Source organism: Odocoileus virginianus, chromosome 13 (genome assembly GCF_023699985.2).
Source record: "Odocoileus virginianus isolate 20LAN1187 ecotype Illinois chromosome 13, Ovbor_1.2, whole genome shotgun sequence".
In the NCBI taxonomy this organism is placed as follows: domain Eukaryota; kingdom Metazoa; phylum Chordata; class Mammalia; order Artiodactyla; family Cervidae; genus Odocoileus; species Odocoileus virginianus.
In genome coordinates, this window is record NC_069686.1 from 12,929,420 (window position 1) to 12,947,673 (window position 18,254).

Below are 18,254 nucleotides of genomic sequence, written 5' to 3' on the forward strand. Positions count from 1 at the left end.
TTATGTATTCACAGAGATGGCTGTGCCATCACCTTTGCCTTATAACATGACCCGGGAAGTGACAGTCCTGTCATATTCCCAGGTCCTGCCCACCCACACTTGAGGAATGGGGATTATACCAGATCTGTACAAAATGGAGAGTGGGCACGTGTGAATCTTAGCAGCCATCTTTAGAATCCTGCCTACCACACCATAATAAAGACTAAACTTGAGTCTATACAAAGTATCCCATGAAATAATCTGTATGTCCTGATATGGAAAAGTGTCCACAAGAACAAAAGCAAACATAGAGAAGTAAGTTTAGAATAATATACTTTTTAAAAAGTATATATAGAATAATATATGTGGATATATATATATATATATATATTTCTTTTTTCTCTAAAAGACACCTCAAACTTAGCATGTCCAAAACAGAACTCACAATCTTTTTTCTTCCAAGCTTGCTTCCACTTCGTGACACTCAGCTGCTACCACCCAGATCCAGGCCACCATCATCTCTGGACTATTTCTAGGGTGTAACTTCATAATCTATTGCTTGGCTTCCACTCTTTCCCTCCACACCCTGTTCTTAATACATTAGCCAGAGGTTTAAAGTTTTTAAGTATGCTGTATCACAACTCTGCTCACAAACTCTTCACGGTCTTATTTCACTAGAGTAAAATCCAAATTCACAATTCTTTCAGAGTCTTATAATGCCTTACACAATGTGTTGCCTAATTATCTATCCCCAGACCTCATTCACACTTCTCCAGCCACGCTGGTCTCCTGGTTATTCCTAGAACATGCCACTCTCTCAGGGTTTTTGTACTGACTACTCCTCTGCCAAAATACTCTTCCTTCAATATCTGCATGGGTCACAGCCTTATTCTTATGGCCATTATTCAAATATTATCTGTTAGTAAGGTCTGGCACCCTTGTGTTTCTAATCCCTTTTATCCTGCTCTACTTTTTCTCCATAATTTTAATATCTTCTCACATATGATTTATTTATATATTTTTTGTATTGTTTACCATCTGTCTTCTCTCACTAGAATGTGAGCTCAGTAAAGGTAAGAATTTTGTTGGTTTTACTCACTGATGTATCCCTAAAAACTAACAGGCATTATTGTTGAATATTGTTCAGTATTGTTGAACATATTATCTGTTATTTATTAATAATTATGTATTATTGAATATGTTATAAATAGATATGTAACATATTAGATATTTTCAGGAAAAGATCCAGAAGAACTTATCCCAAATGGTTAATAGTTGCCATTTCTTGAGATGGCAAGATTATAGCTTTTGATTTTAACTTAAAATTTTCACAAATATATATATTATTTTTATAATCATGCAAAATTATAAAGATGTTTAAAAGCATTAGACCTTTTATATCTTTAGTGAAATTATATTTTATCAGGCTATTGTGAGCCTTCTAAAAACTATAAACTGCCACTCAAAACCAGAATTTAGATAATGCAAGATCTAAGTACACTAACTTGCCTTGCTGTATCTTTGAGGCATTATTTTTCATTGCCCTTGCCAGCACAGAGTTTTGGTTGGATTTTATTCTGAGATCCTTGTCTGAGGCTGTCCCAGCAGCATGTATACAAACCATTTGCAGATGACCTGCCCTTGTATCAGGTGGCTTCTTGAAACACATTCTCTATTTATAAATACCTTCACCATGAAACATTTATTCTGGCCTTGCCTTTAGAAGGCATTGTGCTTGCGAACTCAACTCCCAATAATTAGTTGCACTTTAGCACATCATCTGTGCAGCTTTCTGCCCTTTTTTTCATACTAGATGAAAAGAACACCTTAAAACAAGCACACTAACGCACAGCCAGCTATTATTTAGTCAATATAAGGTATACTACTCTTTGCTTAATTTAATATTTCCCTCCATTTGTATAGTTATGGGTAAAGAGTTTTCTGAGCCATTTCATGAAGAATTTGTTTTCTGCCTGCAACAAAAATGAACAATTGTACCCAACATTTAAACAAGAAAAGCATTCAGCAAGGGGAATGGCAGAAAGTAACTAAGAAGTAGGGCAAGTCTTCTGCATGGATGGTTTGGTGGTCTGTGTGTTACAGAGTCAGGAGTGGGGGAAAATCCATCAGCACCCAGCTCTCCTCTGCCATGGGGAACTGATCTCCAGAGTTACTCAGTTAAATCTGAGGTGTCAGAATATTAAGTCTGTCACTCTTCAGTCTCATGCAGTTCTTCCCTGTAAAGTTCTTTCTTTCTTTTTTTTTTTTTTTTTTTTTTTTGTATTAAAGCCTGTTATAGAAAAGTCAATAGTTCTTCCCCTTGCTATGTAGCACTTAAGGATAATGGGGCTTCAGGCTCTGAGATCTTTTGACTTAGAGCATTAAAGCTCCTTTCACCTGCCAGATCTTCACAGCAAAGCACTGCTGCAATCTGGGATACTGAGTGCTAGCCCGGCAGGACAGCTCCTTTTTCATTCTTTATGACGCCTTCTGGTCTATCAGTTATGCTTCTGTTACAAAAGGAAATGTGCAAAAATGGAAGCATTAAGAGACAGGGCTCTGTGAATCTGCCAACGTGTATTTGCTCCCAGTAATCTCTCAGTCACTGATACTTAGTGTAAACCAGTTCGAGAGCCTTTCCAGAGAGTAGGGTTTGGTAGGGAAGACTGGATAATGGATACTGGATTTCCAGATGACTAGGAGGACAAGCAGAGTCAGCAGGATTACTGAGACTTCAATAAGGTATCCAATGGGGAAGTTTTAAGTATGGGGTCCCATAGTTCTAAGTCAAACAGACTTTGCTGCATCAGTGATGGATATGATGCCTCTGCTTTAAGCCCAAATGTTGGCTATTTTTGAGGAGTGCTTTTGTCAGAAATTTAAGGAATCATTTGTTGGCAGTGTTCTAGAAGCCTACATGCAGATGAGGTTGGTGTAAAGAAGTGTCCCTTTGTTCCAGAGAAGTCAGGGGACAGATTCAGAACATCTCCCTCACTTCTCTTAGAGCCAGAATTTCCCACTGGTAGATTGGCATTTGAGGGGTAAAATATTACCTTAGATTACTGTTAAAGTTGCACATATCGTTCTAGAGAAAGAAAACACATTATACAGTAATGAATAATATTATGTTATCACCAATTCTTTTAATATTGCCTTTGGGTGCCTTTGAGTGCCTTTGAGAGTCTGGAAAATATGACTATATTTTGATGGCTCCATGAGGTAAACAGTCTTAAATTATATCCATTAACTGGAAAGACCCAGTGAGGACAGAGACTAAGCAAAAATTTTGGTATATGCATCTTTAATTGGAAAGAACTAGGCATCCCTAGATAATATATTTATTTTAATGCTAGCCTCCTGGAAAGGCTACTTAGTCTCACATGGCCTAACATTTGAGATTCTAATGGTGTAGATTTTAATCTCAGAATGATGGAGCAGGGACCCTGTGGATCAATGGAGCAAATATTTCTGGAAAGGTGTTTTCTTTCAATACTAGTAATATTGACTAGTAATATTGTTTTGATGACAAACCATCTTACACAGTTTGAAGCCCTTTCACACACATATTCTTATAAAATGACCTGGAAAATAAGAAAAAGCAGAATGAAGAAATGATGAGAAGGTGCTCTAATGCCAACATCTGGAGATAACAAGTGTTAATAGTTTGGTGTGCAAAAGGTAAACATTGATGAGAAAATTGAGGCATGACGAATTCTGGGGACTTGGTCGGGACTGAGAGGCCAACAGATATTTTTGAGCTCATTGACTGATGCGATCTGCAGACTCGGGTTACCTGATGCACAGAGATGATTCCGCCATTCTTTCTTCTTCCTCCTTACACTGTTCGGCATTCATTTTTCAAGATCTTGTGCCTCTATGAGGGCTTCATCTCCCATCTCCTTCTCTTGCAATCCCTACGAGGGATCGCGAGGCACTCCCAGGCCTTCCTATCTCATGTAGTCATATCAGTTCAGTTCAGTTCAGTTCAGTCGCTTAGTCATGTCCGACTCTTTGCGACCCCATGGACTGCAGCACGCCAGGGTTCCCTGCCCATCTCCAACTCCCGGAGCTGTAGTCATATAACCTAACCTAAATTAGCTTAACCTTCCAGAAACAATGGCCATAGCCACAAACAGACAACCAGGGAATTGCTTTAATGATCTTAGAATCAGAAAACTCACTCTCGTCACACTCTGTCATCCTTTTTCCTTCCCCTCTCCCGTCCTGTCGGGCTCATCAGCCAGCACATCGTCACCACCCCTTCTCCTCTGCTCTCATAGCCAGTGAGTGCTGTACCGCTTCTCTCCTTCAGCCACGGTGGGAAAGACTAGAATCATTCTCAGCGTTCTCAGTCACCTCTCCCCTCCTCCTGGGCTCAGCCCACGCGGGACTCTAGCTCTGCTCACTCAGCGTGGCCTTCCTCGCCTCCAGAACTCACCGCTTAACTTCTGTTCCTGATCCCACTCCTTCTTCCCTTGACTGTATTTGCCATCAGCTATCCTTCTGTGTTACTAAAGCCAGTAGCCCATTTTCAGCACTTACCCTATTTGACTGTTCTGCACCATTGGACACCATTGTTCCCCTTTAGCTCTATTTAGAAAATAACCATTTCTCTTGTATACAGGTAATTCATTATCTAAAATTTAGAATATAGAAGCAGTAGTTAAAAAAAACTCCCATAGGCAAGAGTTCTTTCACGGCATATACATATATCAAATCATCATGTTGTACACTTTAAATAAGTTACAGTTTTGTCAATTATACCTCAATAGAGCTAGAAGGAAAAAGGATCAGTGATTGCCAGAGGGATGGGTAGATGACTAGGTGGCATACAGAGGACTTTTAGGGCAGTGAAGTTACACCGTATGATCCTATAATGGTAGATATGTGACGTTATAAAGTTGTTAAAACATAGAATGTACAGCTTCGATCGTGAACCCTAATGTAAACTATGGAATTTGAGTAATAATGATGAATCAGTGTGGGTTCATCAGTTGCAACAAATGTACCACTCTGGTGAGTGATGTTGATAGTGAGAGGTGTGTCACTATGTGTATATGTGGTAGTGGAAAGTATTTGGGAACTCTGTATTTGGTCTCATTAGTTATGAACCTATTTGTTTTTTTTTTTTTATTTTATTACAAATAAAGCCTATTTTAAAAGCAAAGAAACAAACACTTCTGTAAACAAACAATTCAAGGGGAACTATTAAGCTTATAATTTTTCCAGGATTTTCCAATGTGCATAATATGTACTTATATACCCACAGGCACTAAGACCAGTAGCACTTAATATATTAAATGTTTCCCTGTTTATATATATTCTTCTACAGCATGATTTTAATTAGATGGATAATATTCCACTGTGATGTGATTTACTTAATCAGCTTCCTCCAGTGTAATGTTCAGGCTGTATCCGGTACATCATTAGCATAAATAATGCTATGGCTTGATTTCTTTGGGATGTACATTGTGATGTTTTAACTGGAAAAGAGACAGGCAAGTATATGCATTAAAATTATGTCTTTTTAAAAGTTACTTTTAAATGCCTGTTATGAAGAGTGGTAAGCCATATGTCAGAAATGGGTAGATAATATTTAATTTTAATTAATTACTTTCATATGTCCTAGGCTGACCAGATATCTGGTTTTCACATAAGATCGGTTCTCTGCGTCCCTATTTGGAACAGCAACCACCAAATAATTGGTAAGACATTACCTAGATTATCAAACTTCTTTTGTTAAAACAAAAATGCAATTTACTTTAAAGTATATCTATAGTTTTTTTGAATGTACCCCTTTTCATGTCCAGGACTCATCAACTTATGTTTCATAGTCTTGTGTAATCTCACAAGTGAAGACTCCTGATGAATCAACATTAAGCAGGACAATGCACAAATATTTTTTCCTTTAAATAAGAACCAATCATTTTGAAGTTGGTAGGGATTTCAGAAAGCAGCTAACTGAACTCTTTTATCTTCCTCTGTGGAAATTGAGTCCCAGAGAGAAAATATTTGAATAAGGTCACAAAGTGAGTTATTAGCAGAATCCCAAATAAAACTCAGGCTTCTTAATCCTAGTACATCTATATGTTTTTACACATGGGATAAATGCAAAGGAAGCATTGTTAGACATAGACTGAATGTGTCTTTCTGCCTCGATGGTTCCAAGATAGGTTACCCTTTCCCCTGAATGTGGAAATTGTGGGCCAGAGCAGTTTCCAATTTTTCTCTCTCTCCCTGCTCCTTTCCTTTCCCTCGAAAATTCATTCAGGAAAATCTCAAACCTAAAGTTAAGCAAGAAGGGGTCAGTAGTTAAAGTCAAAAAGTGGGAAGACAGTAGTTGTTTAAACATAATGAAAATGTGTCTTTCTTCTAACAGACATAAGGTAACTAATACATTTGGGAACTAATATAAATTTATCTCTCTTTGCTTCACCCTAAGGCTGCCTCTTAAACTCTAAGATATTGGACTTACCAAAGGATTTAGTTTTCTATAAATATTAACACTTGAATTCTAAGAGAATTTTTTCATCAGTTTTCTAAATTTGCAGAAAATATTAGTATTTTTAACATAAAGTATATTCTAAGATTTGAGAATTTGAATCTCTAGAGCAAAGCATTAAATTACATCATGTGTCAAGTTTTAAATATATTTAAGGTTTTCTTGTTTATTTTGGCTGTGCTGTAGCATGCTGGATCTTAGTTCCCATATGAGGGAACCCCTTCCCTCTGCAGTGGAAGCATGGAATCCTAACCACTGGACCACCTTGGGAAGTCCCAGAATATATTTAATGAGAAGAGAAAGTCCATGAGAAACAGCTTACATTATCTGTAGATGTCCAACGGCAATCTCACATGCAGTCTTACATTTCATTCTTAAGTGTAAACATCTATTTTCTTTCACAGCTAAGACTGTAGTTTTCCTGTTACACACTAAAAGCTTTGTATTTTATTATACATGTCTTCTACCATATGATGGCATCACTCCGTGATGGGAAGTCAGGTGTTTTTAAAAAATAAAAGCATTTAGAATTACAGTTGTGTGTGTGTGTGTGTGTGTGTGTGTGTATACACAGGGACACAAGGGAATGTTTTCAAGATTGTTGAATTTTTCTAGTTAAACTTGTTTTCTTTGATAGTACCATGATCCCTGGGTCATGCCCAAAACATCTAGTATAATTCTGGACATGAACTTTGGAAGGAAGACCCACATAAGTTAAATTTTGTATTGTTTAGCCCCATTGGTAGCAGGCAACAAAACTAGCCTTCCTTTGAAGGTTAACTGTATCATAATTCTTAACATTTCTTGAATGTTCTTTCCATGTGGAGCAATATGCTTTACAAACATTATTCAAATGTTATTTTGTTTAATCTTCATAACCCACTGAGATAGTTAACATTTTAATCCTCATTTTACCAATGAAGAAATTCAGTGTTAAGTTAGGTAATGTGCTCACAGTAACACTACTAACAATGGAGTTGAAATTCAAACCAAGGCTGTTTAGCTCCAGAGCCTATGTTCTTAATCACTATGCCATGCTGCCTCATTCAAGCACTATGCTTCAGAGAACTGAAAACATTTTAATTATATATTTTTTTAAACTTGTACATTTATATAATTATATATGGCTTCCAGGAGATACAGTGGTAAAGAATCTGCCTGCCAATGCAGGAGGTACAAGAGATGTGGGTTTGATCCCTGAGTCAGGAAGTTCCCCTGGAGAAGGAAATGGCAACTCACTCCAGTATTCTTGCCTGGAAAATTCCACAGACAAAGGAGTCTGGCAGGCTACAGTCCATGGGGCCACAAAGAGTCGGACACAACTGAGCACACACACACACACACACACACATGCATATATATGTATATATGTGTACACCATGATATATCAATTATTGTACACAGTCATCTTGAAAACCATTTTTTGGGAATCTGGTTAATACCTGGTAGAACTCCAGGCTTCAGTGAGACATGGTCTGGATATCAGAGCTGGAAGATAGACTGCATCCCTGTACATCTCATATCTGCTCTCACAGAGGCAGCAGGTGTTAGAGCAACCTGGGATTAAGCTGAGTGTCTGCACTTAAAGGAGGCTAGAGTCATCTTGAGAAGGAAATGGCAACCCACTCCAGTACTCTTGCCTGGAAAATCCCAAGGACGGAGGAGACTGGTAGGCTACAGTCCATTGGGTCGCAAAGAGTTGGACACGACTGAGCGACTTCACTTTCAGAGTCATCTTACTGTACTGTAGGAACACGATGTCCAGTGTCAAAAATGACCACATCTCCCAACCTCTTCTCCCAGGAGTGGCTCAAGTGTTAAATAGACTCGATGGAAAACCTTTCGATGATGATGATCAACGACTTTTCGAGGTAAGAAAATAAATGTCTGAACCAGGGGTTATAGCTGAGTCAGTAGTAGTCTCCTGGTTATAGCTTGCCCACACCAGGAAGGATAAATAATTATTAATGGATAATTTTTAATCATTATACTTTGACAGCATGATGAAATTTAAAGGAAGATTTAAAGAATGTATCCGTGTTTAGGTAAGATTTGATTCTCTTTTTCATGAATCAGGTTTTGTTTTTATCCTAATTGATTGCTTTTTATGGAACTGAATTGCCTTCTTCTTCTCTCTGAAGTGTAAATCGTCTTATCTTTTTCTTGTTCGTGTGTGTTCAGCCTTGAGGCCTCTAATCAGCTCTGCCAGGTGCACTGCCATCCCCTGTCTTCTGTTCCCAGGCTTCCATTTATTTACTCCTGTCTGCCCTCAGCTGGAGAGACTAGCCTTGAACAGGCTTCCTGGTAGACTGCACCAGGAGCCAACATGAAAACCCCATGATTGTTTTTCTCTAGCTGAGAATACGTCAGAGCTTCTTTACTAACTGTTTCAAAATCTGAATCCTCCTCCATCCCGTTAACATTTACCTTATGGATACAATCACTTGGTTTCTTTACCAAACTCTTTTATACCCTAGCTTTTGAAAGAGGTTGATTTTGGTTAAATGGAATGAAATGACCAAAATCAGTTCACAACCTAAATAAAGTAAGAATGCGTTTAAACGGACTATATGTTTCTAAATGTATAAAGTTATTTCTTCACAATAACATTAAATTAATAATTTTTCTCTTGTGCAGTGTGAGCAATAAAGCTGTTACATGACAATAGTAATTAAGAATTTTATTGTACATATTTCCCTAAGGCCTACCTCTGTGTACAATAAAATTATATTTTCAGGCCCATTCCTGATGCCTGTCTACTTTTATATTAGATTATGCCAATGAGTTATTGCAATTTTTAATTAGTGAACTCTCTCTTTCCTAGGCTTTTGTCATCTTTTGTGGCCTTGGCATCAACAATACAATTATGTATGATCAAGTGAAGAAGTCATGGGCCAAGCAGTCTGTGGCTCTTGATGTAAGTGCAATATATTTATGTCAGAACTTATGCTAAAAGCCCTAATCTTTGAGCGGAAAAAGTCCTTGTTAAAGAGTTTAGCTTTTCAATTTTTAATTATTTTTTATGGGGTCAAATTTTAGTGTCATAGATTTGAATTTGATAAAAGCTACAGACCCTCTCTAGAAAAATATACATGTGCACAATTTCAGGGATTATAATTCAGGGATAATCACAGATCCCCTGCAGCCCAGCCATATATGTTGTATAACGCATGAGTGGTCAGTTGTGTCTGACTCTTGGCGACCCCATAGACTGTAACTCACCAGGCTCCTCTGTCCATGGAATTTTCCAGGTAAGAATATTGGAGTTCATTGACATTTCCTACTTTTTACCTATTCTTTACCATTGCATCACCTGTGTACAGTTATTATAAGTACAGATTTAAAATTTTAGGTTTACTAAAAGGGATGATCCAGAATTAATTTGTCAGGATTTAAAATGTATTAAGAATGTATTTTGAATATGTATAGATAATGTGGAAATTCACAACTTTTATTACTGCAAGAAAAAAACTCCACTGTGATAATGTATGATGCAGATGGGAGAAACTGATCTTGTCACCATGCAAGCCCCTCCCTGCTCCCCACCACAGAAATGAGCATCCAGATGGGAACTTGGCCTTGTTTCCCGGGCCTGTACTCCATCTCCTCTCAGACCCACTAAGTTTTAAAAGTATAGCTCTACCTTCTCTAGTTGCTTTAGGTGTAGAGTTAGGTTATTTATTTGACTTTTTTCTTGTTTCTTGAGGTAGGCCTGTAATGCTATGAACCTTCCCCTTAGCACTGCTTTTACAGTGTCCCATAGGTTTTGGGTTGTTGTGTTTTCATTTTCATTCATTTCTATGCATATTTTGATTTCTTTTTTGATTTCTTCTATGATTTGTTGGTTATTCAGAAGCGTGTTATTTAGCCTCCATATGTTTGAATTTTTAATAGTTTTTTTCTTGTAATTGAGATCTAATCTTACTGCACTGTGGTCAGAAAGGATGACTGGAATGGTTTCAATTTTTTTGAATTTACCAAGGCTAGATTTATGGCCCAGGATGTGATCTATTCTGGAGAAGATTCCATGTGCACTGTGAAATTGATTGTTTTGGGATGAAATGTCCTATAGATATCAATTATGTCTAGCTGGTCCATTGTGTCATTTAAAGTTTGTGTTTCCTTGTTAATTTTCTGTTTAGTTGATCTATCCCATAGTTGTGAGTGGGGTATTAAAGTCACCCACTATTATTGTGTTATTGTTAATTTCCCCTTGCATACTTGTTAGCAATTGCCTTACATATTGCAGTACTCCTATGTTGGGTGCATATATATTTATAATTGTTATATCTTCTTCTTGGATTGAACCCCTTGGTCATTATGTAGTGTTCTTCTTTGTCTCTTTTCACAGCCTTTATTTTAAAGTCTATTTTATCTGATATGAGTATTGTGACTCCTGCTTTCTTTTTGTCTCCGTTTGCAAGAAATATTTTTTTCCAGCCCTTCACTTTCAGTCTGTATGTGTCCCTTGTTTTGAGGTGGGTCTCTTGTAGACAGCATATATAGGGGGTCTTGCTTTTGTATCCATTCAGCCAGTCTTTGTCTTTTGATTGGGACATTCAACCCATTTACGTTTAAGGTAGTTATTGATAAGTATGGTCCCGTTGCCATTTGCTTTGTTGTTTTGGGTTCATGTTCATACCTTCCTGTATTTCCTGTCTAGAGAAGATCCTTCAGCATTTGTTGAAGAGCTGGTTTGGTGGTGCTGAATTCTCTCAGCTTTTGCTTGTCTGTAAAGCTTTTGAATTCTGTTTGCAGACGACATGATCCTCTACATAGAAAACCCTAAAGGCTCAACCAGAAAATTACTAGAGCTAATCAATGAATAGAGTAAAGTTGCAGGATATAAAATTAACACACAGAAATCCCTTGCATTCCTATACACTAACAATGAGAAAACAGAAAGAGAAATTAAAGAAACAATACCATTCACCATTGCAACAAAAAGAATAAAATACTTAGGTGTATGTCTACCTAAAGAAACAAAAGACCTATACATAGAAAACTATAAAACACTGATGAAAGAAATCAAAGAGGACACAAACAGACGGAGAAATATACCGTGTTCATGGATTGGAAGAATCAATATTGTGAAAATGAGTATACTACCCAAAGCAATCTATAGATTCAATGCAATCCCTATCAAGCTATTCTGTATTCTTCACAGAACTAGAACAAATAATTTCACAATTTGTATGGAAATACAAAAAAACCTTGAAAAGCTAAAGCAATCTTGAGAAAGAAGAATGGAATTGGAGGAATCAACTTGCCTGACTTCAGGCTCTACTACAAAGCCACAGTCATCAAGACAGTATGGTACTGGCACAAAGACAGAAATATAGATCAATGGAACAAAATAGAAAGACCATAGATAAATCCACATACCTATGGACACCTTATCTTTGACAAAGGAGGCAGGAGTATATAGTGGAAAAAAGACAACCTCTTTAACAAGTGATGCTGGGAAAACTGGTCAATCACTTGTAAAAGAATGAAACTAGAACACTTTGTAACACTATACACAAAAATAAACTCAAAATGGATTAAAGATCTAAATGTAAGACCAGAAACTATATAACTCCTAGAGGAGAACATAGGCAAAACACTCTCCGACATAAATCACAGCAAGATCCTCTATGACCCACCTCCCAGAATATTGGAAATAAAAGCAAAAATAAACAAATGGGACCTAATTAAGCTTAAAAGCTTTTGCACAACAAAGGAAACTATAAGCAAAGTGAAAAGACAGCCTTCAAAATGGGAGCAAATAATAGCAAACGAAGAAACAGACAAAGGATTAATCTCAAAAATATATAAGTAATTCCTGCAGCTCAATTCCAGGAAAATAAATGACCCAATCAAAAAATGGGCCAAAGAACTAAACAGACATTTCTCCAAAGAAGAAATACAGATGGCTAACAAACACATGAAAAGATGCTCAACATCACTCATTATCAGAGAAATGGAAATCAAAACCACAATGAGGTACCACTACACACCAGTCAGAATGGCTGCTATCCAAAAGTCTACAAGCAATAAATGCTGGAGAGGCTGTGGAGAAAAGGGAACCCTCTTACACTGTTGGTGGGAATGCAAACTAGTACAGCCGCTATGGAGAACAGTGTGGAGATTCCTTAAAAAACTGGAAATAGAACTACCATATGACCCAGCAATCCCACTCCTGGTCATACACACCGAGGAAACCAGATCTGAAAGAGACACATGTACCCCAATGTTCATCGCAGCACTGTTTATAATAGCCAGGACATGGAAGCAACCTAGATGTCCACCAGCGGACGAATGGATAAGGAAGCTATGGTACATATACACAATGGAATATTACTCAGCCATTAAAAAGAATACATTTGAATCAGTTCTAATGAGGTGGATGAAACTGGAGCCCATTATACAGAGTGAAGTAAGCCAGAAAGATAAAGACCGATACAGTACACTAACGCATATATATGGAATTTTGAAAGATGGTAACGATAACCCTATATGCAGGACAGAGAAAGAGACACAGATGTATAGAACAGACATTTGGACTCTGTGGGAGAAGGCAAGGGTGGGATGATCTGAGAGAATAGCATTGAAACAAGGGTGAAACAGATCACCAGCCCAGGTTGGATGCACGAGACAAGTGCTCAGGGCTGGTGCACTGAGAAGACCCAGAGGGATCGGGTGGAGAGGGAGGTGGGAGCGGGGATCGGGATGGGGAACACATGTAAATCCATGGCTGATTCATGTCAATGTATGGCAAAAACCACTACAATATTGTAAAGTAATTAGCCTCCAACTAATAAAAATAAATAAAATAAAATAAAATAAAAGTATAGCTCTAGTCTCCCCTGAATCCCAGCTTGTTTAGACCCAATATGTATTTTTTTCCAACTTCTATTCTATAGCTATTAGCAAAGATTTTATTTATATCTATGAAATAAGTTTGCTTCCCTGGTGGCTCATTTAGTAAAGAATATGCTTGCAATGTAGGAGACCCAGATTTGATCTCTAGGTCGGGAAGATCCCCTGGAGAAGGAAATGGCAACCCACTCCAAAATTCTTGCCTGGAGAATTCCATGGACAGAGGAGACTGGTGGGCTACAGTCCTGGGGTCACAAGAGTCAGACACAACTGAGCAGCTAACCCACATGGAATAAGTAGAGCAGATAAAATGTCAGTGTCTAGATAACATATGGTACAGTATGATAGAAGACATGTACAGTCTTCAAAATATTCTGTGTATCAAGTGAGGCATTGTTAGGAAGGGAAAACCAAGGAAGAGGGTAAATAGGGGAGTCAGTGATACCTGCAGAATTCTGGTTTAAGGTTTAGAAGACTTAAAATTAATAGCCAACCATCTATGTGGGGCTTCCTCACATAGATCTATGTGGTACCTCAGCTGGTAAAGCAGGAGACTCCCAAGTCATTTCCTGGGTCGGGAAGATCCCCTGGAGAAGTGATAGGCTACCCACTCCAGTATTCTTGCATAGAGAATCCCCATGAACAGAGGAGCCTGGCGGGCTACAGTCCATGGGGTTGAAAAGAGTCAGACACTAAGTGAAGCATGACCATCTACATACTTTTCCCTTCCTAACCAGACCTTGACATCTGGAAGCAGTAGGGATCTGTGTCTTTTTTTCCAGAGTCTAGCAGGGTACTTTGGTATTTATTGAATAGTTTTGGATGAATAGATGAAAGGGAAAAAGAAGGAGGAAGGAAAGAACGGGAGGAAGGGATTTTTTGCTCCCCCTCTGAGATGGTCCAGCTTTGTTTATATGTAACATCTCTCCAATAAGAAATAAACACAGTATCTACAGGTTGAGTTAATATACAGGTGAACTTTAAACATGCAGCCAGCAAATAAGAATCACTAGTAGAACATTAAGGTCTGTGTGCAGAACCGTTTTTAAATGTTGGCTCTGTCACCCGCCTCAATGGTGAGAATTAAATGAGGTGATATATGTGAAGATTTTAGGATGTGGTCAATAAAATTATGGCAATAATAACAGTCACTTTATTACTTATAATTGTATTTTTATTAGTGAGAAATTATCATGAATTGGAAGAAAGAGCAAAAGACAGGAATTTGGAACATCAAATGTTGAGTCATGCCTCCTTCACTCTCACTGAATTCGGATCTCTAGAGAGTTACTTCATCCATTGTTTCAGAATTTCTGAAACTATATAAAGGAGAACACACTATAAACTAGCCCCACTTAAACCCTACTTCATATTGCCATGATGGAATCCTCTCTTTCTCTCTCTCTTTCACACACACACACACACACACACACACACACACAGAATATCTCATGTAAACTCATTTTCTCACTCCTTGCCTACTTCCTAGTGGCTACTAAAGAGGGCCAAGATAACTGGGTTGAAGCATGAAGGGCCATTTACCAATGAAAGCCAGCATTCTCACTGGTTCCACTGCTTTTTAAAAATTGAAATGTAGTTGATTTATAATGTTGTGTAATATACAGCAAAATGATTCAATTATTTAGATAATCTTTCTCAGATTCTCTTCCTTTATAGGTTATCGTAACTTACTGAATGTAGTTCCTTGTGTCATACAGTAGGACCTTGTTCTTTATCTATTTTGTATATAGTAGTGTGTCCATTCCTCCCCCACCCTTTCCCCTTCGGTAATCGTAAGCTTGTTTTCTATATCTGTGAGTCTATTTCTGTTTTGTAAATAAGTTTATTTGTATCATTTTTAAATGATTCCACATAAAAGTGATATAATACTGTTAGAATAGGCAAGTGGCTAGATAGGAGCAGAGAAAGGGGTCATGGGCCAAATGGCAGGAAACCATACATCTTGTGAACAACGGGGATCTGTGGGCAGACAAAGAAAAACAGGAACATCCAGACTGACAGGAAACCACACATTTTGGGGTGACAAAGGTCCTGGAGGCAAAGATCTATCTGACTTACTTTGTTTTCACTGGTACCACTTCTTAATTATCTACCTACCAGACCTAGGGAACCCCATGATTCCCATTACCTAGAAAGTACTATTATCGTAGTCTCCTTAACCCAGTAATTGATCATTTGACCCGCTTGTTTGTGTGACTCAAATACCTCTTGTCCTTAGACACAAAAATTATTCCTGACACTCCCAAATTTTCAGCCCATCTCCGAGCCTTGTAGCAATCTCACCTTTTAGAGGCTGATTTATTTGTGTGGACTTGTATGTTCTGTGTGCTTTATTTGTGCCAGTGTCAAAAGTAGCATTCCCAGTCAGAATTCTGGTGTTGCCATCTTGGTTTTGTCCCTCCACTCAACCCCTACCCCACCAGTCACCAAACTCTGTAATAATCAAGGGGTATCCATCACCCTCTCTAGCCCAGGAATCCATATGCAAGAATATCTGGAAGGATTTCTTATCTCAGAACTTTATGAAGACAGTATGATGCTTTGAGAGCTCCTAAACACAAACTTTGGAATGAGATCTACATATGCTATAATATACATTAGCTTCTGAATGAATCTGTAGTTTAAAATTATGTATTTGTAAATATTATACATGAATATGAATAGTGTAATATTTACATAAATATTTAATAGAATTATGTATCTATATCTATGTACTTATGTCAGTGTAGTTCAATGAGGGATGTAAGGTACTTTGCAGGAAAATTTAGCAAGCCTTTTTAAGGGTAAAATAGCAATAATAACAATAATAGGGAAGAGTGAAAGAGAGAGAGGGAGACCATGAAAGCAAGTGAGAGGCCGTGTAGGCCAGGGGGACAGAACCCTGCTGGGGACAGAACAGCAGTGCTGTCCTTGTACCATCTCCCCCAGGACAGGACCTGGGCTCGTCCACTCCCCTTATCCCATCGTGGCCAAGCAAAGGTTCCCACTTGGCTCGGGACAGGTTCCTCTTGTGTTGTCTCATATTTGCTTATTCTCTCCAGTTTTTATTCTTGTCCCAAGATCTGTGTCTGAGTGTGGCTTTCTCCTGCCCCTAATCTTACTGCACTGTCTTTTTTTTTTTCAGTTGGTAATGACAGGGGAAGGAAATAATCTAGGCCCCAGCCCCCAGTGAGAGTATCCCCACCCCTACCGCACATCCCACCCCCTAGACCGTCCCCTCTCCAGAGGGAGGCGCCAGAGCTCCTGGCCTGGAGCGGTCCTCTGAATACACTCCTTCCTGCTGCCCTTAAGACCTTAAGAAGGCACAATGCTCTCTTCTTTGTTTTAAAAATTCTTTCCCCAGGCACTTTAAATAAAAATACCCTTTTGGTACATCCTCAGGAAGTAAACATTCTCCAAATAAATTCTCTGGGAAGGCTAATCCTCACAGGTGCTCCCAGAAATGTTCAGAGCTCACTAGAGGTACACTTTTAAGGCAGGGGCCCCCACTCCCATCCATTTTCCCCTGCAGAAGGAGGCTTCAGGCTTTATCCTAGTGAAAGGCAGTGCAGGGAGAAGATTTAAAGCCTTGTCTTTGGCATTAGTCTGGTTAGGATTGAATCCTGGTTTAGTAGCTGTCTATCTTGGACAAGATACTTACCCTTTCAGTCTTAGTTTTTTTCACATATGCTAAGAAAGTTGCTTTGACAGTTAAACAGCTAAATCGAGTAGGATAAAGCTGGAGAAAATAAGCAAATGTGAGACAACACAGGAAGAACGGTCCCGATTCGAGTGGGAAACCTTTGCTTGGCCACTTTGATAGGATAAAGGGAGTGGGTGAGCCCAGGTCCCAGGGGAGATGATACAAGGATAGCACTGCATGGGTTCCATCCCCCTGGCTTGCACACCCTCTCACTTACTCTCAGTTAAATAATGCAGGGAAAGTGTTTAGAGAGAACCTTTAGTTACAGCTAGCTATTCTATTACCCAGAGCACTCACTGTCCCTAATCAGCACTGAGTTCTGAATCTGCTCAGCCCAAGATTTGCTGTAAAACCACTGACTGAGGGGCTGGGCAAGAGCTGTAATTTTTTGCTTCTTTTATTACAAGGATAATTTCCGGCTTGAGGTGAGAGCTGAAAACAGGCCACTCATTTCCTGATTCCTCGACAGAATTCCCCATGTCAAAAACAGCATGTAAGTCATCCAAAGTTGCACATGTCCAAAGGCAAAGCCTCTCCCAAAAGATTTGCCATACTAACAGTTTCAGCTCATTTTAGTTTAATTCACAAACGGTGAAAAATAGAACTATAAGCATACAAAATATTTTCTACTTTTCTGGCCTTCAAAAATGAAGTGACTAACACGTTATCTGGATTTTGCTTAACAGGTGAATTATAAACTTTGTTTATAAACTTCATAAATAGGTAAATTATAAATTAGTTACTTTTCTGATTGCTTTTCTTAACTGTTCATGATTTAGTTATGTAGTTCTATTGTTAAACTCTTTTGTGCCTAAATATATATAATTAATACTCTGAGGCTTTTAGAGAACAGAGATGCTCTTAAAGCTGAATAACAGAACAAAAAGAGGAATTTACTATCATGTTTAATAACTTTACTTCTGTGATCTTGATTTTCATTTTGCATGAGCAGCAGAAATTTCACAAGAAATGTACTGATGTGTGTTTACATTTTCTGACAGTAAGGATCCTATGATAAGAGTGGGAAAGCTTTACCTCTAAGTCTATAGGTAATACAGAGAAACTACAACACAGCTGTAGATATAGCATATTACTTTTTCATTTTGAACATCAAGAATTGTCCTTTGGAGTGTCTTTCATAGAGACTGCAAATGAAGAGTTACCTAACACTGATAAGAAATTTTCCAGGAAATATAAATCAGGATATTA

At 38.2% G+C, this 18,254-nt stretch overlaps 1 protein-coding gene across 1 annotated transcript in view; it reads left to right on the forward strand.

The window, feature by feature from the left end:
• The window catches only part of PDE11A (phosphodiesterase 11A), a 402,070-nt gene that overhangs the window by 208,270 nt on the left and 175,546 nt on the right, over positions 1 to 18,254 (forward strand). Inside the window, exons 7-9 of the mRNA XM_020908326.2 lie at positions 5,609 to 5,684; positions 8,285 to 8,352; positions 9,306 to 9,398. Of these exons, the coding sequence (XP_020763985.2) occupies positions 5,609 to 5,684; positions 8,285 to 8,352; positions 9,306 to 9,398 (237 nt within the window). The remainder of the gene's footprint in view (positions 1 to 5,608; positions 5,685 to 8,284; positions 8,353 to 9,305; positions 9,399 to 18,254) is intronic.